General features: G+C 39.0%; 1 protein-coding gene across 4 annotated transcripts in view; it reads left to right on the top strand.

The window, feature by feature from the left end:
- The first annotated feature begins 364 nt into the window (after positions 1-364).
- RHBDD1 (rhomboid domain containing 1) overlaps positions 365-26,649 on the top strand; it is a 50,350-nt gene continuing 24,065 nt past the window's right edge. For 3 of the 4 annotated variants that reach the window (XM_068406364.1, XM_068406366.1, XM_068406367.1), the window contains exons 1-5: positions 365-617; positions 11,819-12,334; positions 15,645-15,777; positions 23,956-24,044; positions 25,698-25,748. In XM_068406364.1, the coding sequence (XP_068262465.1) occupies positions 11,902-12,334; positions 15,645-15,777; positions 23,956-24,044; positions 25,698-25,748 (706 nt within the window). In that variant the 5' untranslated portion in view covers positions 365-617; positions 11,819-11,901. The remainder of the gene's footprint in view (positions 618-11,818; positions 12,335-15,644; positions 15,778-23,955; positions 24,045-25,697; positions 25,749-26,649) is intronic. The other variant, XM_068406365.1, reaches the window with a different exon arrangement.

The raw sequence follows: 26,649 nt of genomic DNA, 5'->3' as shown, positions 1-26,649 counted from the left end.
CTGGCGGGCCGGGCGCCTCGCGGCGCACGCGCGGCCGCGGCGAGCAGCGAGGGCGGGTCTGCAAACCGCTTCCCTCGCCGCTGACTGGCGGGCGCGTGATGTGACGTGGCGCGGCGTGAGGGTCTGGGCCGCTGCTGCGTGCGCTGGAGAACGTGAGTGCTGACGCGGGCGGGGAGGGGGCGCGCGCCGCTGCCGGAGCGGTTGGTGCCCTGGCACGGCGCCGGGGAGGCGGCAGGCAGCTCCGCGGCGCCCTGCCGCCTCCTCCCCGCGGGCGTGGCCCCCCGCTCCCTGCGCCCGCCCCGGCCGGGCCCGCTGCGGGGGTGGCAGGGCTCGGGCTGGCGGGGCGGTACCGGCCGAGGGCAGGAGCCGGCCGTGAGGCGGGCGGGAGGGGCGCAGCGCGGGCCTGGGTGTCGCGGCCGGCGAGCCGCCGACCTCCTGTGCCGGCGGCTGTCCCGTACGCCGAGACAAAAGCGCTGTAGAGGCGCCTGCGCTGGGGAAGGCTTCGCCTGGAGCCGTTGGCTCTCTGGAGCTGTCTTCTAGTAAGTTTCCCTTCGCCGAGCGTAGCTCGTCACCCGCCGCTGGCAGCAGAGTGGCGGAGCGAAGTTCGTGGAAATGACGTGAGTTTCGGAAATCGCAAACACACCTGGTATTTCACACTTTAACAGTTCTTGGCATCCCCCGTTTCGGTAGGACTTTGCTCTTGCAGGTGCTTTTGAGGCGGAGAAGGAAGCAGTGCCTCAAGGAGCAGAGAGTCACGTGAAAAACGGTGGGGATGTGACAGTGCTGGTTCCCAAGGTCCCAGCCCCAGATATGCCTGTCTTATCAGTAAACTGCAGCAAATGAATTTTAAATGCAGTGACACTTTAATATACACTGCATATTAAGTCCGTTAATATTTATTCTATTTACCCTGTTTCCCTTTAGCAGTATTTTTTACAGATTATGTGAATATCTGACCAGAACTATATCCCTTTCTTTCCTTGTTAAAATTATAAAAAAGGTAAAAAGAAAAAACAAACCCCAAACCTGCAAATAACTTTCATCTGTGTGAAAGGAGAAGCAGTGACAAAAGTACCTCAACTATATTTGGTAAACTTTATTATGTTCGTGTAAATACCGAGTTTCAGTAATTCAGGAGTTTATAAAATGTATTTAATGATACCTGAGTTGGTTTAATTTCCTGAGAGAGTGCAGTGGTGTTCTTCCTGGTGCTGCATTTTGTTAATTCAAAGAGATTTGAGGTCTTGACAAGAGTTAACACTAATACTAGAAAGTGTGTATTTCTTAGCTGTTTGTATATTTAGCCAATATTATTTAAAATTGTTTTCATTACAAAGTAAGCTCCCTGCCCTTCCTTTCTCCTACAAACTGTAGGCAAACTTTCCCTCGAAACAACACAAACTAAGGAATGCTAAACTCGTAAGAGCCCTTGTGTTCCACGCTTCTGAAGTGGAGTCAGGGAAGCGTTGGTTGTTTCATTTCAATTACATTACAAAATTCTTGAGATGAATAAAGGAAGACACTCTCTGGTATAATTTCCCAGTATTAGGATTATACAAGTGTAAGAATAGCAATCAAGTAAAAAAAAAAAAACCCAACCCCTCTACCCTAATTAAAGTTGATGAATATCTGTTAAGTTAAAACTAACTGTAGCCTAATCTGAAGTCCGCTGTTGTTCTGATGTGTTTTTATTTTTTTAAACTGTGACATCCCCTCACCTTCACCAGTACAGGGATACAACTATAAATACTTATGATTATTTTACTTCTCTAACTTGAATTATGTGTAGATGCATCTTAGTGTTTTGAGAGGTAGTTACTAATTACTGTCTATTATGAGATGGGGATAGTAAGAATATTTATCAAGCCTTCCCATGTCCCTTTCCTTCCACAAAACTGAGAAGGGACTTAATATGTCCATTATCTCCCCTCAAAATATTATGATAAAGTAATTTTGACTAACTGATGACAGAGGATCAGCAACACGTGATGCTTCAAAGAAAGAAATTATCTATTCTTTTTCTTCTAGCTTGGTCAAAAATGCTTTATCTGTTTGATTAGATGTGGCATATAAATTTAGATGTAGAGGAAACTATCTCTGTGTTGCTTTTAGGTTTTCTAACCAAAAAAGGCTGTGGTAACACATTGCTGTTGCAGCTCCTGTATACATCCTGAACAGATTTTTTTTTTTCTTTCAATGAAGGAAAACAGTAATTTCTAAGGAGAGCTGCTAAAATGTGGACTTTTGTAAGTGTAAATTATAAAAATCTATAAAGGTTCCTGCTTTTTCTGTCTGTTTTACACTAAAATGACTTACTGATTTGGCAATTGCAGCAGAATTTCTATTATATAAAACTTATACAAGCAAAAACTACTCCTTTTGTCAGTGTATTTGTAATCAGCTTCTTGACTAGAATAAGCTGTAACCATGAAAACAATTTTTATTAGGTTATTCCATTTCAGGAGCTGATTTGTATTGCACTGTGAAGAGCGGTGTGATCTTTGCCTCCAGAGGAGGAAATAGGGAGTATTACTAGTGTATGTGTTAACAAGTAAATCCTCTTCACCATAGATGAGGCCTCGGTTTTGAGGCACACGAACAAACCCCTTCCACAGTGGTTTCCTACCAAAGGTAATGAAGAAACTGAAAGATCGGGAAGGAATGAGTTTAGTGGTGGATTAGTCACATAATGAATATGTTTTCAGTAATTTCCTGGATCACAATGTAAAGAAGTTTTCAGTAACTGTTCTGATTTTTCACAAACTGAAGAGGTTTTGAAGACTTTGTTACATCAAGTAATGTTTCTCATATTGTTACTACAGGATTTATTTTTTCCTTTTTTAAACTTCTATAATTTATTTTTTTTCTTGCAACTCAAGATCACTGGCTTTGTTCAGATTCTGACAGCTTAAGTCACTGCTCTATAATGCTCAATGTTTACATTGTCTAAAGTGTGTCATATCAGCGTGAGGGTCAAGCTGGTATGTAAAATGCAGAATCTGATTTCCAGAATAAGTGTTCCAGCCCATGGTTAGTCAACTTTGTTGGTGCTGAGAGAAGTTCTGACAGAGCGAATGTGCAGCTGATTCTAGCTGTATGTGGTGGTGGAGTAGCTCCTTAGAACCGAAGGACTGTTTGGACAATCAGACTGACCTCTGTTAGAATTAAAACTTCCAAGTGTATATCTCCTTGAGAGTGGCCTGAGGAAGCTCGTCGGTTCTACATGCTGTGTCCTTGTGTGGCATAAGGGTTACCTGCTATGACTTCGGTGTCATTGTGGCCGACTGAATAATTTGAATTAGAAGTGGATGCCATGTAAGAAATGAAGGCGGGCAGATAAAATATAGTTATCTTAAGCACATCTTAAGATGACAGAGAATATAACTGGTCTTTACAATGATAAGCCTTAAAGAAAAGTCCAGTGGATGCTCATTCTGCTGTTGAGATTTGTATATGGATTCTAATTAAATTTAAATATATGATAAATATATAAAGTAAATTGATTTCTCTTTTGTGAATGAAAACATAAGTCCAAAATTGGTGGGGCTGCCAGTGGTATTGCAAGTTAATTATTATAATGAAACAATTTGAATAACTCTGTATTTTGATTGAAGGATGGACAGATTGCAGCCTTTAAGTATTTTTCTTCTTAGATTAAATAGCAGTAGTCAAACTAATGAGGCAATTAAAAACCTAAATGCTTAGTGTCTCAGATGTTCATACTTAAGATGTGAGGCAGGGTATGAGATTTGACCTAGTCCCTTCTGTTCTTTCATCTGCAAGCTGTCTCATTTATTTTGGGATAAGGTATCCAAAAGTATTCTTGGTATGTATTGTTTAAAATGTATATATTTTATTGTGAATAGTAATTTTCACACCCTTCAGAACACAATTTTCAGTTTTAAGTTGAAGTTGTTAGCTTAAAAGCTTGTTTTGTTAAGGGCTTGTTTTTAGTAGTACTTAAGAGGATTAAAGAACTGTAAAACACTTCTCAATTTTCATGCTGAAGGAGACATAAGAGGCAGAGGAACTTCCTTATTCTCACAGAAAACTTTGAGGGACATTTGAAATAAAATGAGGCATATTAAAAAAAAAGACTTTGTGATGTAGCCTTTTGTACAGTCATTTTATGTTGATATTTAACTTTGTATTGTTTCCTGTCAGCAAGTTAGTTACTGACTTAAATTATTTTAAAACATTTGTATTACAGCTGTATGACTTCTCATACCAAATTCTGAAATGTTGTGTTTTTTCAGTTTAAAGTTCAGTATTCCTTTGTGAATGAATGCACATTATGCCCTTTAAAGGCACATTTGATTAATGCAGAAGTCATTCTTTATAAAGTAATTACTTTTATAATTATGTTAGAACCTTGTATTTTGTTATGAACTATGTAATTGATTGTACATTTCAAAGCTTATTGTAACTGACAGCTTGTGGTTGACCTCCTTGCATACATATTAAATATAAACAGGAGGATTCATTACATTTCAGACTTTTGAGTTTTTTCTTGCATTGTTTTTTTTCCTGTTATGCCTTCCTTCCCTGCCCTTCCAAAGTCTGAGGGGCAATAGCAAACGTGTTTACAGTTTGCTTCTGCTTCCTTTGTAGGATGACTCTTTTGCCCTAAAACCACTTTCTGTTTCAGTCTTTACTTGGCTAAGTCTGTGTACCATGAGACTGTATCTTCATAGACAAGTAGTGTTGAGGCTTATCTGTAGTGTGAAATGGTTTATAGTCAGGATCTGCTATTCACCCTTTACATGTTTTGAGTGTGTTTTATGTTGGTGTAGCTCTAATCTGGACATGTAGGCTGAATGCCCAATTTTTTCTGGAGTGCACTGGATTCTTGCCTGGAACACATCTCCTGCTTTAGTTTCATCTGAAAAGAGACTAGTTCACGCACACTTGGGCCACTCCATGGTGGGAACCACAGTGAAGTCAGTGGGAGCAGTGGAGGAATTAACTTCAGAATCGTATTCCTGATCTGCACGGAAGGAATAACCCTGGGATTTTTTTTTTTCTGTCAGTGGAGAGTTATACAATGATAAGGTACCTGCGTTACAAATCATTTTTGCAAAGCAATGAGAAGAACAAAGCAGTTCTAGGGAGAAGGTTGGTGACAGATCTGAAGATCAAGATGTGCCATGCAGATAACAGCAAAATCTGTAGGTCATGGCTGCATTCACCTTCTGTGGGAATGAGATGTTATATGTCTTTGTCTATCTGTAAAAATCTATTCTTACATCACAGTGTGATTTTTTTTTTTTTTTTTTTTTTTTGAAGGGCAATGGGCTGGATTTTGTTTCGTATAAACATAAATCAAAATTTCAGGGTAGTTCTGTCCATTTTGAGGGGAGCAAGGGTACAGGGATATTCTTGTTCCTCTAACATCAAATTACAGCTATAGGAGAAAACAGTATAACATTTCATTTTAGCTGGTATTTACTAAAATATTTACTTTATTACATGATTTTTCAGTAATATGAAGTCATAAGATTTTATGATTGCCAAGTGAGCAAGGAGGGTTGTCACAGTAAAAGTTTAAATGCTTTGCACTTGGTTGGTACAAAACAAACAAACAAATTCCAAGAATGTTTAGTTCAGACATTTATCTTGAGTAGGTGACAAAAATGCAGACACGTGGCAGCCTAGATGCAAGACAAATGTCCATTTCAAGTCTGTTCTGGAAATTTGTACATTTTGAAGTGGGTGGCATGTTTTCAAAAAAGAAAAGGAATAAGTGCTTCATTGTTTCAAGCCTCATTAGACTTTTAATAAACAGAGTACAGGCTGAGGAAGAATGTTCAAGCAGTTGAAAGCCCTGTATATTTTAAGTGAGTTGCATTCCAGAAGGCTCTGAAATAACTACTGGTTTCTTGTATGTTTTTCCTTTATAATCAAACACATAATGTGTCTTGGCTGACATTTTTGATTTCTCCCAACAATGGGAATGATTTATAATACATAGCACTACTGTAACCATTTCCAGTCATGTACAGATATGTGCTATATGAGGGTTTCTTTTCCTAGGTGCATGTATGTTAAAAGTATTTAAATTGGGAATTAAAGAGTATCAGAGGGAGGGGACTTGAAAAAGTAAGACTGTAGTATCTGGCAATTTGAACAATGTGGTATGGCAAGATTTTGGGGTTTCCACATAACTTGAGTTTAAATGATGTGACTTCTAAGTTCTTAACAGTTTTTGTGTCAACTGTTTTGTGGGGGGCAAGAAAATGTAGCTGTGTCAGTGGTATGAGCAGAGTCAGAAGTTTGGGCAGACGCATACAAGAACAGTTTGGGGACATTGGTATACCTGGTATCAGGGCATGTGGTGTGGAAAAAGAATGACATTGATTAAACTTTTGATTACCTAAGTACTTTTTTGTAACATTGACATTAAAAAGTAACAGGCTGACAATATTAATTATCATCTGCAACAATCAGTTTACACTTTAAGAAGTCTTAGCTCATTTGGACTTTGTGGGGACTACAGCTGTGGTCTCTGTAGTTAAATTGTGAGGATTAGAAACTGGTTTTTAAAGGCGCTGATGTAGTTAGTGAATTGCCTCTTATTGTAACAAATAGGTTTACTTGCATTCTGTTCTAGTACAGTTGTTTTGAGGATGCTAGCAGAGTTTTTTTTCCTTCTCTTAAAGTGCTATAAAAAGCATAAATGCAATTTAAAGAGAAATCCAGAGACTAGAATAACTTAAACTTAATTTGTTTAATTAGTTAATGTCACTTCTTGTAGATATGTGTGTGAACTAGCATGGAAGTGTATGCTCCTCTTACTTAGATGTAAGTAGAGGAGATAGGCTGGCCCCTAGATGGCCTTCTTTCATGTTCAGCTCTGTGCAAGTTTCACAGTTCCTTTTGCTGTTATAGGTAACACCATTCAGAGATGATTTCCTTCTTTTCCATGTGTTCACTTACTTTGTGCAGTGCAACCTGATCAAATTATTAAGATACTCTGGATACCTAAAGAAAAATGTTTAGTAAAGTGTTTGCAGGCATACCAATGGTCTGTAGAAATGGGAAATTTAGTAAATCCTGATGTAATGTGGAATGTTAAACATTGCATCTTGAGCTGTTGTCCTTTTCTCCTTATAAAGGTGTCATTTTTTTTCTGCCATCCTCCTGAAGAAATAGGTTGTTGCTTGTTTATCTAATAAAAATGTTTATGGAAGAAGCATTTGATAGGATGAATTGGAAAGGAATTAGAACTAAATAAAAAATTAATATATTAGCAACTTATTCTACCTATTTTCAGGTATTCCTTCCATTTTCAGGTGATGATGTGGGATGGAACAGTAGGATTCTCTCTATTAACGCCTGGCTACGAGACTGGTGCTACAGGCAGGGCTTTGGGTTCTTTGATAATGGCTGGTTTTATAAGGCAACAGGCGTGACAGTGATACATGGGAAAGGTTTATGTCGTAGGGGCAAAAGGGTTCTGGGACAGGAATTAGCAGGGCTCATTCGGAGAGCTTTAAACTAGATTCGAAGGGGGATGGGGTGGTAGCTGGGCTTGCACCACTGGGGCAATGCTCTAGTGTTGAGGTAGACCAGGAGGCCCCCCATCCCCCTGGGGTGAAGTCAGGGGGTGAATCTGGGATGAAATCGGTGTGCCCAGCTCGCTCCCTGAAATGCCTGTACACCAATGCACGCAGCATGGGGAATAAGCAGGAGGAGTTAGAAATCCGTGTTCGGTCGGGGGGCTATGATCTAGTGGCAATTACAGAGACTTGGTGGGACGCCTCGCATGACTGGAATGTGGTCATGGATGGCTATGTCCTGTTCAGGAAAGACAGGCCGCTAAGGAGAGGTGGTGGAGTTGCTCTTTATGTGAGTGAGCAGCTAGAATGTATTGAGTTCTGTCCAGAGGCGGATCAGGAGCGAGTTGAGAGTTTGTGGGTGCGAATTAAGGGGCAGGCTGGCAGGGGTGATACTGTTGTGGGTGTCTATTACAGGGTGTGTATTACAGGCCACCGGATCAGGATGAGGAGGGTGATGAGGCCTTCTACAGGCAGCTGAGAGCAGTCTCGCAATTACAGGGCCTGGTTGTTGTGGGGGATTTCAACTACCCTGATATTTGCTGGGAGGCCTACTCAGCCAGCCATCCCCAGTCCAGGAGGTTCCTCCAGTGCATTGATGATAACTTTCTGATGCAAATGGTGGATGAGCCAACTAGGAGAGGAGCGCTGCTGGATCTGATCCTCACTAACAAGGAGGGTCTGGTTGAAGAGGTGAAGGTTGAGGGCAGCCTTGGTTGTAGCGACCATGAGATGGTAGAGTTCAGGATCTCATGTGGCAGGAACAGAATAGCTAGCAGAATCACAACCCTGAACTTCAGGAGGGCCAACTTTGGCCTTTTCAAGCAATTGCTAGGGGAAATCCCATGGGACAGGGTACTAGAAGGTAAGGGGGCCCAAGATAGTTGGTTAGCGTTCAAGGACTGCTTCTTCCGAGCTCAAGATCAGAGCATCCCAACAGGTAGGAAGTCAAGGAAGCGGATCAAGAGACCTGCATGGTTGAACAGGGAACTGCTGGGCAAACTCAAGTGGAAGAAGAAGGTGTACAGATCGTGGAAGGAGGGGCTGGCCACTTGGGAGGAATATAAGTCTGTTGTCAGAGGATGTAGGGAGGCAACTAGGAAAGCTAAGGCCTCCTTGGAATTAAACCTGGCAAGAGAGGTCAAGGACAACAGAAAGGGCTTCTTCAAATACATTGCAGGTAAAGCCAACACTAGAGGCAATGTAGGCCCACTGATGAATGAGGTGGGGGTCCTGGAGACAGAGGATAAAAAGAAGGCGGAGTTACTGAATGCCTTCTTTGCCTCTGTCTATACTGTTGGAGGCTGTCCTGAGGAGCCCTGGACTCCTGCGGCGTCAGAAGAAGTCAGGATAGAGGAGGAATCTGTCTTGGTAGATGAGGGCTGGGTCAGGGACCAATTAAGCAACCTGGATGTCCATAAATCCATGGGCCCTGATGGGATGCACCCGCGGGTGCTGAGGGAGCTGGCGGAAGTCATTGCTAGGCCACTCTCCATCATCTTTGCTAAGTCGTGGGCAACAGGAGAGGTGCCTGAGGACTGGAGGAAAGCGAATGTCACTCCAGTCTTCAAAAAGGGCAGGAAGGAGGACCCGGGTAACTATAGACCGGTCAGCCTCACCTCCATCCCCGGAAAGGTGATGGAGCAACTTGTCCTTGGTGCTGTCTCTAGGCACATCAAGGATAGGGGGATCATTAGGGGCACTCAGCATGGCTTCACCAAGGGGAAGTCTTGCTCAACCAACTTGATAGCCTTTTATGAGGATGTTACCCGGTGGATAGATGATGGTAAAGCTGTGGATGTGGTCTATCTCGATTTCAGTAAAGCGTTTGACACGGTCTCCCACAGCATCCTCGCAGCTAAACTGAGGAAGTGTGGTCTGGATGATCGATCGGGTAGTGAGGTGGATTGTAAACTGGCTGAAGGAAAGAAGCCAGAGAGTAGTGGTCAGCGGGACAGAGTCCAGTTGGAGGTCTGTGTCTAGCGGAGTTCCGCAAGGGTCGGTTCTGGGACCAGTTCTATTCAATATATTCATTAATGACTTGGATGAGGGATTAGAGTGCGCTGTCAGCAAGTTCGCTGATGACACAAAACTGGGAGGAGTGGCTGAGATGCCGGAAGGCTGCGCAGCCATTCAGAGAGACCTGGACAGGCTGAAGAGTTGGGCGGGGAGAAATTTAATGAAATATAACAAGGGCAAGTGTAGAGTCCTGCATCTGGGCAAGAACAACCCCATGTACCAGTACAAGTTGGGGACAGAGCTGTTGGAGAGCAGCGTAGGAGAAAGGGACCTGGGGGTCCTAGTGGACAACAGGATGACCATGAGCCAGCAGTGTGCCCTTGTGGCCAAGAAGGCCAATGGCATCCTGGGGTGTATTAGAAGGGGTGTGGTCAGCAGGTCGAGAGAGGTTCTCCTCCCCCTCTACTCTGCCCTGGTGAGGCCGCATCTGGAGTATTGTGTCCAGTTCTGGGCCCCTCAGTTCAAGAAGGACAGGGAACTGCTAGAGAGAGTCCAGCGCAGAGCCACGAAGATGATTAAGGGAGTGGAACATCTCCCTTATGAGGAGAGGCTGAGGGAGCTGGGTCTCTTTAGCTTAGAGAAGAGGAGACTGAGGGGTGACCTCATTAATGTTTATAAATATGTAAAGGGCAAGTGTCAAGAGGATGGAGCCAGGCTCTTCTCAGTGACATCCCTTGACAGGACAAGGGGCAATGGGTGCAAGCTGGAGCACAGGAGGTTCCACTTAAATTTGAGGAAAAACTTCTTTACTGTAAGGGTGACTGAACACTGGAACAGGCTGCCCAGAGAGGTTGTGGAGTCTCCTTCTCTGGAGACATTCAAAACCCGCCTGGACGCGTTCCTGTGTGATATGGTCTAGGCAATCCTGCCCCGGCAGGGGGATTGGACTAGATGATCTTTTGAGGTCCCTTCCAATCCCTAACATTCTGTGATTCTGTGATTCTGTGATTCTGTGATTCTGTGATTCTGTGATTCTGTGATTCTGTGATTCTGTGATTCTGTGATTCTGTGATTTTATAATATAATGGAAAAGGAGGTGAATTGAGTGTTGAGATGAGAATTTTGTATATATCAAGATATTTCAGGAAGTTTCATTTCAAACCTGATGGCGAAGTTTTGAAGAGTAAGCACGTTTTGCTGACTCTGCATAGCTGATACTTATGTGTGAAATAATGTATTGTGTATCTTCAATAGTTCAGCAAAGAACTGGCATCCTAGAGGTGGATAGTGGCCATGCTATTGTTGTGCCACCTTGGAGACTTTTGAGAACTAAAAATAGTACTGGCCAAGTTGATGTAGCCCTCAGAAGCTACTTGAAATTCAGTGTCTCTTCCTGTCTTCTGCAGGTGGTTCCACTCTAGAAACTCCACGTCACCTTGCACTGTATTCTCCAGTGCAGCTTCCTCCCTCCTCTCTCGATAGGCTTGCACAGGTTAGCCCGATGCCCTTTCTCAGTTTCTGTCATAGTAACCCTATTTCTAGCCAGATCTAGAACTTTTATAGCCCTTTTTAATCCTCCTTTTTATCTGGCATCAATGGGGCAGAGATGAACATTTTGCTATAACTGTGGAAATTTTATGTGCTGTTCTTGTATATGCGTTCCTCCTACTCTTTTTTTCCTCCATCGCATACTTTTAGACTAAACTTTGAATTCTAGTCACTAGGAAAGCAATAACAATTTTCAAAGCTTACGTTTAGGAGTACTTAGCTGTGTCTCTGTTACTTTTTGAAATGGTAACTTTTAATTTTCATTCTTTGCTTCTATTGAATATTTGTAAAAGTTGGAAAAACCGTCATGGGAAAAAAAAAATTACATGTGTAGCAAAAATGGGAGGCCTGAAAAGCAAGGCTATAGAGAAGAATTTTTAACTGGTTTCCTTCCTGAAATTTTAATAATTGTGAGTGAATCAGGATATTAATGAGAACGTGTCTAGAACACCCAGGAATTTTATAGCTTAAGTAAAGCCTGTCCAGGGACATGAAAGAGAGGGTGCAGACTCCTTTTTTTCCCCAATACTTGTCTGGATTATCTGTAGAAACCCCTTTTATTTGTGCCTTACACCAGTTTAAAAGTTGTGATTTTTTTTTTTTTTTCCTCCTCATTTGAATTTTTGTTCTGATTTTAAGAAGAGGTCTCAGCTGATTAGCTTGAAGAATTTGATGGGTTTTTTTTAAAAAAAAACAGGGATGAGCTTGAAAACACCCCTGTATATGTATAATAATGCAGTTCTTTTTTCTTTCAGCATTTCCCAAACTTATATGGTTTTGAATTCGAACAAAAGACTAGAAATCAGAACAATCTTGACATTTCTTTGAAGAAGTAATAATGCAACGAAGGCAGGGAAGAGTCAATGCTGGACTGCTTCTGCTGCTTTATCAAATTTCTCAAGTTGGACTCCAGAACATTCCTTCTGTTACCCTTGGGGTACTTGCCCTGAATATTTTTCTCTTTCTGAATCCTGTGAGGCCGCTGACTGAAGTGTGTATCAGTGTCCATGAAGTCTTCTACAAAAAGGACTGGCAGCGTTTACTACTTTCTCCTGTCCACCATGCAGATGACTGGCATTTATATTACAACATGATTTCCATGCTTTGGAAAGGGATAATGCTGGAAAAAAAGCTTAAGAGCACATGGTTTGCATACGTAATTGCAGTATTTTCAGTGCTGATTGGAGTTGTTTATATGGTGCTGGAATTCATGCTGGTGAAAATTCTGGATGATCCTTCATATGAAATGACTTGTGCTGTAGGTTTTTCAGGTAAGGCACCTAGTCCAATTTACATATGTAAAATTAATATTTATAAAATTATTATTAATATAGGCACTATATAGCAATATTTGTTGAATGCAGAAAATGGATAGGTGTCCATCCATATGCACGTATGTGGTGGTTATGTCAGTAAAGTTATCCTGTTTTTTAATTTAAAGCATGTACTTGGGGTACATGCAGCACTTACGCTGCCATTGGGACCTAGCATTAGAAGGCAAGCCCTCCTTTTCAACCTTTGAGAAAAGGTACTTCAGCAACTCTGAGGGTTCCTGGTGGTATTCAAATTGGTACTAGTTGGAACATCCTGGTAGTTGCTCATTTGGAGTTTCAGATATTCTCTGTCACCCACCCTTTGGTAACAAGACATGCCCAGTTCTGATATTGGTCTTTATGGTGGCTGTGGGGGCCCTGAGCGCAACCTCGTCCCCGAGGGGTTTGGCTGCCTGTGCTCAAGGACAGCTCTGATATGGGCAGCTGTGACCCACCTCAGACTAGTGGGAAAAGAGATGTGTGAGAGGGGTGAGAGAAGCCTCACCGGAGGCCTTTTCCCCCATTGCTCAGCAGCTGCTTTTAAACTCGAGCCCTCTGCGTCATCCCTGTCTGAGCTACATTGCGTCTGTGCCGGGCCATGTGCTTCCCTGACCTGGGCCCTGACTTGACTTCCTGCCTTGCTTTGGCCCTGCTTTGTCAGGAGGATGTGCCTGGTGATCTGGGCTCCTGGCCAACCCCACTGACTGTCACCAGGCTGCCCTGCGTACTTTGCTCAAGGACTATGGGACTGGGCCCCTCCCAGGGAGGTTGCCGCCTGCCTGCATCCCTTTTCCCTTTGGATACCCTTCCTTTGCAGAGCATTTAGCTCTTGCTGCTCCCCAACAGTGGTTGCAGAACCCTACTGAATATTTACTGTTGGCGGCAAAATGACTGAAATATCTGCACTCAGTCCAGTCTCAGCTGGACTTTCTAGGGTTAGCTCTTACACACTACTCCAACTATTGCTGGGTGATTTGTGGGGGAAGTATACTCTGTAATAATATTCTCTGTGAACAGCTGAGAGGTGCTGCCATCAAGCTTCTTTTTGAACCTTGTTTCTTGTATCATCCTAGACTGTAGGATGAGAAGTTAAGACCTAGAAATGGTGAAGAAGTATCCCTTTGGGTATTCACTTATATAATGTGTCATCCATGTGAGGTTTTTCCTATATGTTTCTATCAGTCTATACCTTAAAACAGCTTAGTATCAACCCAGTTCTTACTGTGACTGAGAAGGGTGAATATTTCAAGAGTTTATGATGAAACTTCTTTATACTGTGTAACTGGGAATATTATACCACCATAAAATTGGGTAGTGTTGAGATTTCACTGTAAGGTTTTTTCACCGGATTAGTCTCCAGGTTCTCTCTTAGCCACATAGCATCTTGTATGTCCCTTTCCTTGAACCAACAGAAGGGAAGTTAGAATTAGTGATAGAATTACCCAGGTGATGCAAGTTTATGGCTTCCCATGCTTTATGGCAAAAGGGACCAAATTACTGAACAGCAGTGGTGCTGACAGGCAGGGCAAGCATGGGTGATGGGGCTCTGTTTCATTCCTTACAAGAGACTCATGTCAGCCATATTACAATATTGTCTGGAGCATATACGTTGAATTTTTTAGTTAAATAAAAAGAGAGTGGGACTAAGCCTCGAATCTGCTGAACCATTTGTGCAAATTTAGGGATTAACTAATTGGATTTTAATTTACGTGTTCTACAAGATAGATAGTTTGGATCTAGCATTGAGTATTGCAGCCTGTTCTGTGACTTACCTTCTGCAGCATCTTTTGAGTATTCCAAACTTGGAAATGTGGGACTGCAGCCTGTGTGCATGTGCATTTGACCATTATTAGGGCAGCAGATTAAAGTAGCTCTGATGGATTTAGTGTCCATAGTTGATCATTCTAAACCTTCAACATTTTCCACATGACCTTCAGCATAGGTAATTTCTCTTCAGCTGGGGCAAGTGGCATGTATATGGAACAGCTGTTGAAGAAAATGAGTCTCTTCCTGATAGCTGTTTCTTTGAGAGCCAATCTGTATGCACATTTATGACCCATTCACTTTACCAGATTTTAAGAATTTTAGGATGCCTGGATTTTTTTTTTTGTTATTTTATTTTAAATGGATGAAAAGACCTGCCCCTTGTCCCCCTGGGTGGAACCTGACAATACACCAGAACAGGCAGTTCCAATGGACACTTAAACCTTGAAAAGAAAAGAGTAATAAAAATTGAAGCTCTACAGACGGGTTCTGTTGAGCCAAGGGTGGATTGGATGGAGATGACTCCTAAACTATGCTGCTACTATTGAATATTTCTCTCCTTTAGTAAATTTATGGTTTCTGAACAAGTCTAGTTTATCAGCAGCAAACAGTGTGAGCATGTGTGTATGTGTATACACACATTCCTGTTTATATTTGATCCTAGAACAACAGTATTTACATTACTGGATAGATTAAGGAGTTTTGCTATCTCTTGTTTTCTATGGTGTTAGAAGAGGAGGGAAACCTTTTTAATGTTTTTATTTAGTATATCTGTATTAATGTTCAACTCTGCTATCTTTTCCATGTCAAATCTTTTCCTTGTTGATTTTTCTGATTTTGGTTTTGTTTTTTTTTTTTCAAACAACTCTGTGAGCTTTCTCGAGAAGAACTTTTTCAAAAACATTTTGGAAGTTCCAATAACGTGAATTCATTCTGTCATGTAAGCTATTGTTTGCGTGATAAAACGTTTGCAGTCAATTAGAATTGAATAATTATTTATTGTGATTAAAGGTGATTTATCTACTTTATTTTTCAGAAACAAGTGATTCTGGAGTATATGTAAGGTGATTTTCCATTAATTCAGAATTTGAGCCTACTGCTGAGCTTCACATGCATCTGTTTGTCTTGTTTTCAGTAATGGCTTTTCTCAACTCGCAGAACACTTTTTTTTTTTTTTTTAGTTCAATAATTTTGTCAATTATTTCAACTAGAACTCCTGTGTTTGTATTGTTTTGAATACCTGAATAGCTACAGTGAGTTGGCATATTAAAAAGTAACTTAGAATTGGCTGTTATACAAATATGTAATTTTTTATCCTTTTTTTGTTTTAAGTCACTGGAAAGTATCACTGAAAAAACAGCTTAGAACTGTTCTGGCGTGGGATAGTGTGCTTCATGGTGCTGTGAAACTGCATGGTGCTTCAGTTTCAGTAGTTAAGTTGTTGCATTTCTTGTTATTATTTGGGCATCAGTACTCTCTTCATGTGACAACTTCTTGTTTGCAGGAGTCCTGTTTGCTTTGAAAGTTCTTAACAACCAGTACAATCCAGGAAGAGTCAGCAGTGTCCTTGGATTGCAGATATCCAGTAAATACGCTTGTTGGGTGGAGCTGGTGGCTATTCATTTAATCTCCCCTGGGTAAGTGCATTTAATATTTCAAAGTTAGGAGAAGAGATTTGGGCTATCTGAAGTAGTTTGAAATGTATCATGAAGTATGTGTAGTGTTGGCTGGTATCCAAATGGAGTGTTGAGACTACAGTCTGCTTTTTTCCTTAACACCCTCTATTTTGACCACATTTCAAAATAAAAAACTGAAATACTGTGCCCAGAAGGTATTACTAAGTATTTGAGGGAAGATAACAAAAGTTGATGGATAAGGAAAAAGGACGTGCATTTTCAGCAAAGTAACCGAACTAATATACTGGGGTGCCAAGGGCTTCAATAGCAAAACAGCATTCTACTGTTTGCTTGCTATTTCTGTCCTAGTCCCTTCTGCCCATTTGTTGTAGTCACTCCTGTCATTTATGATAAAGCTATCATCCAGTGTTCTGCAAATTTTATGCAGTTTTAGTGTCCCACAGTCTTGCTGATCGCCTCCCTCAATTTTCCTATGTGCTCAGTTCTGCCAGCACAGTTCATCTGCCCATACCTCTGTGAGAATAGTGTCTTTCTCTTCTTTGGCAGTTGATTTCTGGAGTTCTCGTTGCAAATCAGTAATTTTCTTGTATAATGTTTTATAACTGTCAGTCATATTGGGGAATGTATGTGAAGTACAGACACCAAACTTACTAACTACCAAATCACAGTTTGTATACAATTTCCCACTTTTTAGGAAGATTTTTTTTTTAAAAAAAAAGGGGAGCAACAGCAATATCAACATACTCCTCATCAGATACTATGATACAGCAGATAGAACATTTCCTAGACCAGAATGAGAATTCAAATATTACTTATTTTAAACACTAGTTCTGTTGCTTTATGACTTACTGCCTGATTGACTGCAGCAAGGAATCCTAGGTTAAAAGACAGACGAACTGCAGAGTGCTCTGTTCCAAATGCAGTTTTAAGTATGAGCTGAGGGGTCACTTGCATGGCATTACTACAGGTATAAAACCAAAGTTTTCAGTGTATTAAAAACGTTCTGAAAAATGTGAACTGTCATGTTAGCTGAACATAGTTTTTATTTGGTGATATGTTTAATACTACTATTTATTTTATTATCAAAGAGTAATGAAAGAACATCTTGCCTGAAGTACGACCATGAGCATATCATACTGTATCTGGTAGAGGAAGAACATGAGTTTAGTGCTTGGGTGCTGTTGTTTTTCAGTTGCATTACTGCAGAAATTTCTTTGGGGTGGAAAGTGTATAGAAGGTGAAGCAATAATGTCAAAAATGTTTTCATAATTTTATAGAAGCTTAGGTTGCTGCCTATTCTAAAGAACCTCTACATTGTTACATGCAATCCTGATAGGACAATTTCACAGCACTTAAATGATAATGAGGGCCATAGAAAACAAGTAGTAATCTCCAGAAATTAATGTCCCAGAACACAGAATGTTTAATTAGTAACTGCCAACTGCCTTGAAATTAACCACAGCAATTGTAGCTCTCAGAGCATTGCTCTTACATGCTCATCTGCATGCTCAGGGCATGTTGTAATACTTGAAGTGTCTGATTAAATGGTGCCCCTTTGTAGATCAAGTTGCATAATTTAGTTTTGAATAGATAAGAGGTCAGTAATTAGGGCAGAATTCTGTCCCATCAGAAAGACAGGCAATAAATTTGGACCTCCTTTAGTGGAATGATGTGTCAGGATCACCTAAGAATCCATAACCAATGAAGGATTCAAAAGTAAAATTGAGGCTATTGAAAACTTTGATTTGTGTGCTAGGAGAGAGTTTAGGGTTTTACTGGCATCTTTTAGTTCTATTCTTTCTCATTAATATTTTTGTTATGGGGAAATTTTACAACATATGTGATATCCTTCTAATCTTTGCCTTCCATAAAGTAAGAATATTGAGATTTAGGCTTTTTATAGCAATCCTTGGGATTATTTCTTTGATGGCAGTCATGTGAAAAGTTATATGTTTAATCTCTGTTTCTTCCTGAATTGGGCATGTGGTATCGTAAATCATCCATCTCTTTTGCATGGAGATGGTTTACATAGGTAAACCATAGGAAAAGCTTATCTTTTAAGTTGTTTCTGAACTAACTCAAATATCTTACCAGATTGACAAAGATGACACTGTAGGGTTGGAAGCTGGACATCACAGGTTTTTTTCAGACTTCTTTTTCAGAAAGTTGAGTACCAAAGGATGAAAATAATGGGAGAGTGGAAAACTAGGAGTGGAGAAGAGTAGAGGATGGTTTTTTTCAGCGTTCAGAAATGTTGAGGTTTGATATTGTGACTGTCCAGAATTGCTCTTTTTGCAGTTTGTCAGGAATAGTGAGACTTGCTACTCTGGAGTTCAGAAAATCTCAAAGGTATCTAACATTTCTGTATCTCACTGCATTTCTGAAAACTGACTTAGGCATTTCTCTAGGCCCCCTTTTGACCTGGTAGGTTTTATAGTTACTGACTTTCAGGTGTCTAATAAAGTTTTCCATATCTGTAGAACAACTATATTGATAACTATTGATCTGAGATAGTTCTGTTGACTTTTTCGGCAACTTAAGATGCGAGTTCTTTGTCTTAAAAAGAGAAGACTTTGCAAAATGAGAGCTACCCCACACAAGAACAAGAGCACAGCTATGGATCTGCATTTGGCAGTAGAGATGCAGATCACTGTCATAAGCATTCATAGCTGACAACTGAAAATGTTATACAGTTGTAATGTATAATAAATCAACAATGACAATAAGTGGCTGCTTCATTTCACCTGGGTGCAAGGATCCATGGGAAATCAAAATCTCAAAGCAGGTCATAGTCAAAACAGGTAAACATACTACAAATACTGAGCTTTTAATAAAAAAAAAATAAATCAAAAACAAACAAAAAAAACCCCAACAACAACAACAAAAAAACCAACCAAAAATAAAGCCAAAACAAAAAAAAATTGAAAAATTACTTTAAATAAAATTGAAAATATAAGAACATATTTTGACAAATCTGGTTTTAAATTTTGGTGATTTTTGCCTTGTACCCTCCTCAGTCTCAACCCTGGTACAATGTCTGGTGTAAATACAAATATTTTGCATAGCTCTAATGAACCTTAACCTCATGAGATCTTTTGCATGTATCTATTTTTTTTATTTAATCTGCTTTTTAAATTTCTCACTTGTTTAATGCTTAGGGATGTCACTGAGTCATCACTGGTTATCAGTCAGATTTACTGTTGAACTGTTTATTGTACTGTTTATTGATGAACTGTCCCTCAGGAACAAAAGGGCTAAGGACATCCAACCAACCAAAAAATCCCCAGGTTTGACTGGAATGACATTATGGGATGAGAACTATTTTATAGCCTTTTATTCTTCTGTCAAACATAGCTTTTACTTTTCTGTGCTATTTTCCCAACATGTTACAAAATTAGTAACAGGTTTCCCATTTCCATTTAAAGAAGCAATGGCATTTTCCTGTATAGAACTATGTAAAACAAGTTGACTTTTACTTATGCAATCATTTAATTTGGTTTAATTTGCATTCTCAGGTAGGTTGTTTAGCACTGGTAAATTGACTACATGGTCTCCATTCTAAGCAAGACTAAATTATGTAGCAAAGTGTATAAATTGTCATGTGCAGGTGACCGTGCTTGTTTTAATTTGGAAATAAACTATGTATAAATACATGGATTTGATTTCCATGGTCTCATTGGTCTAGATTCTTGTAGTATGTCACTGATGTTGTTCCTTTGTTTGCTTGTTCAGTGAATGCGTGCTTCCTAGCCTTAGAGTAGGAGATGCATAGAAATAAGATCTTTTCACAAAAGAATGCAGCAATGGCTTAGACTAAAGACATACTTTTGTTGCTAAATAAGTGGCTTTGTCCTGTAGTAGAATTGCGTGCATAAATAATAATGCCTACCAGAATTTGGGGTTTGCTGTTGGGAAGAAGCTATGGAAGTTAAGTGATAGGTGTAGACTTTCTTGCTCTGTTTTCATTTGTTGAGTCAGGTGGCTGACACCGCAGAGTTGAAACAATTCAAGGTAAATTCAACAGTGAGGAATTGGTTTGAATTCATTGTAAGGATACTGGAACAATATTAATGTAAAAATTAATACTCAGAGGCTTGTAAACACTGGGTCAGAATCTCTCATACCTGAAAAGCAAATGTAGTCCAAATGGTTTTACCTCTAGTCATAGCAGTTTTCATGGAAATTACACAGCCAAATGAAAAAGTATAATTAATTCTGTTCAGAAGATTTTTCTGAAGTAATGTGGTATCAGCTTGATGGCAAATGTCTTCAGGAAATAGTATTTAGACTTATTGCATAATTATCATTAGTATGAAGTGAATGGTTGAGATAAAAAGATCTCTGGGGATATCTACATTTTCAAACAAAAAATTAAATGAGGCATCATTTGAATTTCTTTGTACCAGGGAGAACATTAGTTAATATTGATAAAGCTCATTGACATTTAGAGAAAAAACATGCAATTTAAAAAGTCAAGAACCCTACTTTTATTCTCATTCAAAGTTCAGCTTGTATTATAGAAACTGAAAATTGTACTGTGGAAAAAAAAAAAATTATCTGTTCATTTTTCTGTATTAGCCAGCAGGAAAAAAGGCAGTAGTTTGTCATGTTGCAATCACAGGAATGTTTCTTCATTAATGTAACTGAAAAATAACAGTCAATTTTTACCTACTGAAATATATATTCCAGTCAAGACATTGCTATTCTTATGAATAATGTAAAAAGCCTATTTCAGGATCTGTTGATATCTGCTTTATCGCTAATATTTTAAGAGTGTTTAATTATATCCAGGATTATTTATTTTATATAAAAAGCAGAGAGTGTGAGCAACCTCAGGCTTCTGGGTTAGATAAAGAGTGGAATTTATAATACAACTGAAAGGAGCCTTGGTAATACGTGCTTGGACAAGACTTCCTCACACAACTTATTTTGTGCTTTTTGTAAAGTGTTTATTAATTAATCACAATAAGTGATTGTGATCCCTTAAGTCTTTTCTCAGATGTTGTTTCGTGGGCTCTCTGCTTTTTTGTTGCTCTTCTTTTTGTGCAGTATGCAAAAAGTAGGCTCAGTTCTTCAGCTGAGGCCACTGCTGAGTAGAGTGGAAGGCTATTTCATTTTACTTCCAGATAGTGCTCCTGTTGACATATTTCCAGTAAAATATGTGTCTTTTCTATAGTGGTGTAACATGCTGATCTGTGCTTCATTGTATAATCCACTATGTGCCCCAGGTTCTATCCTGAAGCTCTCCTACTAGCCAGTCACTTCTAGCCGTTTTGTATAGTTGATGATTTCTGTGGTATGTTCAGAAGTCCATATTTGTCTTTATTGAATTGCACCATATTTTTTCCAAACCACTACTTCATTTTGTCCAGGTTGCTTTAAATTGTAATGCAATCCCCAGTGACCCTTACAGCTTCTCTTAGTTTGTCATTTGTAAGTAACATTTGGAATAGACTCTTGCAGAAATTCACTTGAATCATATCCTAAGTTTGATAATGGATCACTGGTAAGTATTAAACCAGGCTCACCAACCACTTACTGATCTGCTCAGTGTAGTCTTGGAGTTTAAGGGTTTTAAGCCTTTTTTATGACAAATGCTGTGAGACAGTGCTGCATTCTTAGAGCATGTGTGACATCTGCTAATTCTCTGTTTCCATGAGGCTTGTTGACTGTCAAAGGAGGAATTTTGGTTGATGTGACATGATTTGTTCTTGACAAATCTGTTTTCTGCTTCTGGTGTTCTTACCTCAGTTGTATCCACAAATACTGTCGTCTTAATTGTTGAACAAAGTTTTGTCTGGGAACAGAAGATAGTGATTGGTCTCTAGTCCTCTGACTAGAGTCCTCCTCCTTCTCTATTTCCTTTTTTTTTCCTCTTTCTCTGGAACCTTACTCATTTTCAAAACCGCTGGGAAAAGACACAAGTTAACTACTTCAGAATTTTGCTTAATAGTTAATTTTTTCATTTGTTTTGACAACGTTAAAAGTTTTAAATAAAAGTGCTTCTTTTTCTTTTTGTAAAATTGCATGTTATTGTTACATTTGGAAAATATCTATGAAGGTGTTTTCCATACTATAAATGATACCAAGCATTAGCAAAAAGAAGGTATTAAGTTATCATTTGAGTAAATTACAATATAATATGTCCTAAAATGAAGTGGTGTTTGCTTAACTTGGCTGTAACAGTAAGCATTTTGTTAATGTAAGGGAAGCTGTCTTTTTGTACTCTAGAGAATTGCTTTTCCTTCGTAATTACAAGTAGCAAGGTGTTACTGTTGATCATGCAAATTAATTTTATGACAGCATATGGTGAAAATTTGATGTGATTTATCAAATGTACTCATTTTCTGCATGTCAGTGATAGTACATACGTGTGACAGTGTGTCTGGTATTATTTTTCATTTAGGAAACCCCGTTTAAACATTTTCATTATAAGTTTCTACTCCTTGAATATAATTAAACAGTCAATAGTGTCTAGGCATTTAGTACACTAACCTGTTCATTAGACACGAAGTGGAAATTAACCCCTGAAAGACTTTTAAAGTTGAAAGTTTTTGATTATTCATATTGTATTAATATACAGCTTCGCTGTATTGCAAGCAAAGACCTTGATTTTGGGTTTTGTGGAACAGTGTTGTGTTCAGATAAATCAAGACGAGCATAAAATTTGTTTAAAACACTGCTGGAAATATAGGTGAATCAAACTCATGTTGGTGATTTCTGGAGTAAGACATCTTGAAGTATTTGATGTTTTCTTTGTCCAGACGTTTTCCAAGTCAGGCATGTTGTTTTCACAAATTTGGAAAATCTGTTCCAGAAAAATTATTTGGAAAATTGGTTCCTTATAGATGCTTTATTTTGGTAACTACCTCTTACATATAAACTTTCACATCAGCATTTATGTGTTACTCTTAAAAATTGTTGGTTACTTATGGGAGAGAACTGTAGCTCTACATAGCAGAATACAAGTTTGTGGTTAAGTAGGTGGCTAAAGAGTGAATTTAGATTTGGTCTTTATCTCCCTCTAGTGACACATGCACTTTCCTGTATACTTTTATGTCTGGAAGTTGTATTGTCATGAGTGCATAAGCTGTCATCTGTGTAACTGTCTTGGATTTCTGACTGGAATGTAAAAAGTGTAATGTTTAAATATATTTTATGTTGATCAGGTTTCATTTCTGCTTTATAAAGGCAAAAAAGCTCATACTACTTGAATCTTTGGACAACCAGTATAAATCCAGTGGACTGAGTTATTTATAATTGCATATACTAGAAAATCTTAATGTTTAGTGTATTGGCTTCCCCTAACTTCATAATAGAGGTGAACAATTTACAAATAGTGTTTAAACATGGTTAAACTCAAAAGTTTTCAGTCTTAATTAATGTTTAAACCTGATTAAACAAAAAAGAGTAAATCTTAATTTGAATGCTGAAAACTGGTTTATGAATTTACAGTTACCCCCTAGTCATATCAATACTTGGAGCAAATCTTATTATTTACTGTAAATATATGCTTCTGTGTTGATGATTTCTCAAAAGACTCTAGAGCCTTTTCATTATATATGCAAATAGGCAATGATCTTTAAAGAAATTGTTGATATGTATAGAAGAGAATTTGGATCTCAGCATTTCACTCACTGTTGTTTTAATTTTGAAGGCACTGTGTTACAAAGATTGCAACAGATCTATGTTCATGCTTATCTCAGACTAACTGAAGGATTGTTTTGATAGTGCAGTAGGAAGTACTGTATTTATGCTTTCACTTGAAACTGTAAATGATTTTGGTAGAACCTGCCTAGACATTTCAGTGTAATTCTGTGGATTTACTTTTTTGTAGGTTAAAACTAGCTTCCTACCTCAGTAAGTTGTTACTTTAAATGCTTTTAGGGAAACAGTATTCTGTCCTTTAAACAAGCAATTAAGATGCTCTCTCCAATTAGTTTCCAACTTCTGTAGGATATTTGTTAGATATTTTTCTGCAACTGTCTATACCTACCAATTTTAGTGTAGTTATGAAGAAAGAAAACTTGGCACTACATCCTTGGAGGCAAATCATTCCTCTGTGCTTGGTCTCACTCAGGGACTGTCTTTGTTACAACAAATTCTGCACTCCCGCTTCTGTATCCCTACAAAAAAAGTCTTCCTTTCTGTCACTCACAAGATTTTCCTTTTTTGTAGGACTTCTTTTGCTGGGCATCTGGCAGGGATTCTTGTTGGATTGATGTACACTATGGGACCTCTGAAAAAGATCATGAAAGCCTGTGCAGGTATGTAATTTTGCTCAATTTATAAAATCTGCGTAAGAGACACTTCTATTCTTAAAATTCAGTGAGTCGTGCATATAGACATTCAGGCCATTCCAGCAAGTTTTTAGGCAATTAAAGATATGATGGTTATTAAAGTGAGTGCAGAAGAAAAAAATCAACTTTTTTTTCTAAAATATGGATGATAAGAACCAGTAAATGTGTTTTTCAGATATTTTTACTTAGAGGAATACCTTTTACCCTTCTTTTTAAATGTTTATTTAGAGTAAAATGTTTCACATAAGATGTCAATGAAAATGTCACTTTAAATGAGGTGTGGTGAAGCCGTAAAAATATGTCAGAACACGGTAAGTTTCTGTGTTGGTTTCTACTATTTGTGTCTGTTCTAGTGGAAGTCCTTACAGTTAGAAAAAGGTTGTGGGATACTTGAGAAATGGTTACCGCAATTCTCAAGCTTTCCAACAATGTAGTACCACAGCTTTTTATATTGTATTAATACTTATTTTAAAAAAAAGATGGTATCTTTAGACATCTTTAGTCTAACAATTGTTTTAAATATAGCCCTGCAAACTTTTATATGAACACTCCCATAAATTTCAGTGTTTTAATTGGAAGTCTAAGCCCTGTTAAAACAGCTGTGCTGGGGATGGTTGTCAGAATATTTGTTTTTTATGTCTGATTACTTAATATGTTGAGTAGTTCATTCATGACTGTGCCAAGTTGACCATGGAAATGGTGGATGTACAGTAGGAAATTATTTGTTCAGATGTATATGCTTTTCATGAGAGCTTTTATCACAGTTCAGTGATACAGTCTGTAAGCCATGTATATTTAGCAGTTTTAAGTGAAAAATAGAGATGAAAGCATCAGATTTCCTACCCCACTGGAGTGAACAGACATAGTGTCACGTTAGCTAGATGTTAATACTGCATGTTTCTGTGGCACCGCACAGACTATATGATGACTATTAGGACAGTCAAGCATTGGATCACGCTGCCTAGGAAGGTTCTGCAGTCTCCTTCCTTGGATGTTTTCAAGACTTGACAAGAGAAACCCCTGACAGAGTAACCTGGTCTGATCTCATAGTTAACCCTGCTCTGAGTGGAAATTGGGCTACGGACCTTCTGAGGTCCCTTCCAAATGGAATTGTTCTAGGATTCTGTGATAAAACCCATGGTACTGTTAGTGAAACATGCTATGGAGATCCGGCTGCTGTGAAGGTTGCTGTGTGACTAAGACCTGGAGGAAGAAGTGTTCCAATACACAGGTCATCTTTTTCTCATATGTAGCAGAGCAGAAACAGTGCAGTGTTACTCCAGTCCTCAGTTTTCTGTGCTTTAACCCATTTTTACCAATGTACAATCTCAGTGCAGAAGTTATTCATTATATGTCCTGGAGAATATTTGTTAGGTTTTCTAGTCTACATGGGTATGTTGCTTAAACACAGCGCACTACTATAAAATCTAGAACAACATGCAAGTTTACCAATACTGTATTCTCCTACTGATGCCAAAAAAATTCATAGATACCCATTGTTTCATATTCGTATCTCATGAAACAGACTCTGAAAGAAAGAGTACTTTGATTTTGTATTTTATAAAGAAAGACAATGTGATTATTTTATTCTAATAGTACATGTTTGATTCTTATATTTAGGTGGCATTTCTTCATTCACTGACCCTGCCAGGCCAAGGGGCTACTATTCAGGTAAGTACTCTAACCCACATACCTATAAACTTATTCCAGCTTTAAAAACAGGAACATTATTTTTGCTAATGATAGAAAACCTATAGAGGAGTTAGTTAAATGGGAACATATATAATATACAAAATATTCTGCACATATGTATACTTGCTAAACTTATTAATTCTCTGGCCATGTGTCATCTTTCCTTTTTAGGGAACTGTTTGGATATATTTTGTACAAGAGGCTTCAAGCCTCAAATTAAGGTCATGACTTCATAAAAGGATACCCTGGGGAAATACCATCCTTTTTGCAGAAGATTCAGCAAGGGGGAAATTGTGTCTACTGAAAGCAGCCCTTGGAACCTTGGTAAATCTGCCCTGATCTGGCAAATTTATCTGTTCCATTCTAGGATGTTTTTTTCCCCCCTGTGACAAGGAACTTCTTCCTTTGAACGCTTTCTGTAAATCAAGTGATTTACACGCAAAAAAGCCCACTCCTTACCAGAATAGAGTTAGGCTATCTTCTTAGTATATAGATGGATAGTTGGAATATTGGCATACTTTGAATGTATTGTTTCACTTCTCTTGCAGAACATTGGGTCATTGTATGTGGAGTGTATAGAAATAATAGGTGGAGGCCTTGTCTGGGGGGGATAGAAGAGGAGTCAGCTGTGAAAAGGGCTATGTGTTGGATCAAAGCTAAGGGATGTAGAGCCTAGTGTATCTTGCCTCCTGCAGTGATTTATGCTCTTTCCTAGGCATCTGCTGTAAGAACAGAATAAATATATAGTGATAACTCCCTCAAATATCTGCCAGTGTGCAGTGGCTTGTTCCTTAAAGATGTTCTCAGCAGAAAGTTTTATGGGGGAATTTGGCTTTAATAGCCTGTGATGGATTCTTCCATGAATTTGTCAAAAGCTCTT

This window comes from Nyctibius grandis, chromosome 8, assembly GCF_013368605.1.
Source record: "Nyctibius grandis isolate bNycGra1 chromosome 8, bNycGra1.pri, whole genome shotgun sequence".
Classification (NCBI taxonomy): domain Eukaryota; kingdom Metazoa; phylum Chordata; class Aves; order Nyctibiiformes; family Nyctibiidae; genus Nyctibius; species Nyctibius grandis.
This window is presented reverse-complemented; position numbering and strand designations above follow the sequence as displayed.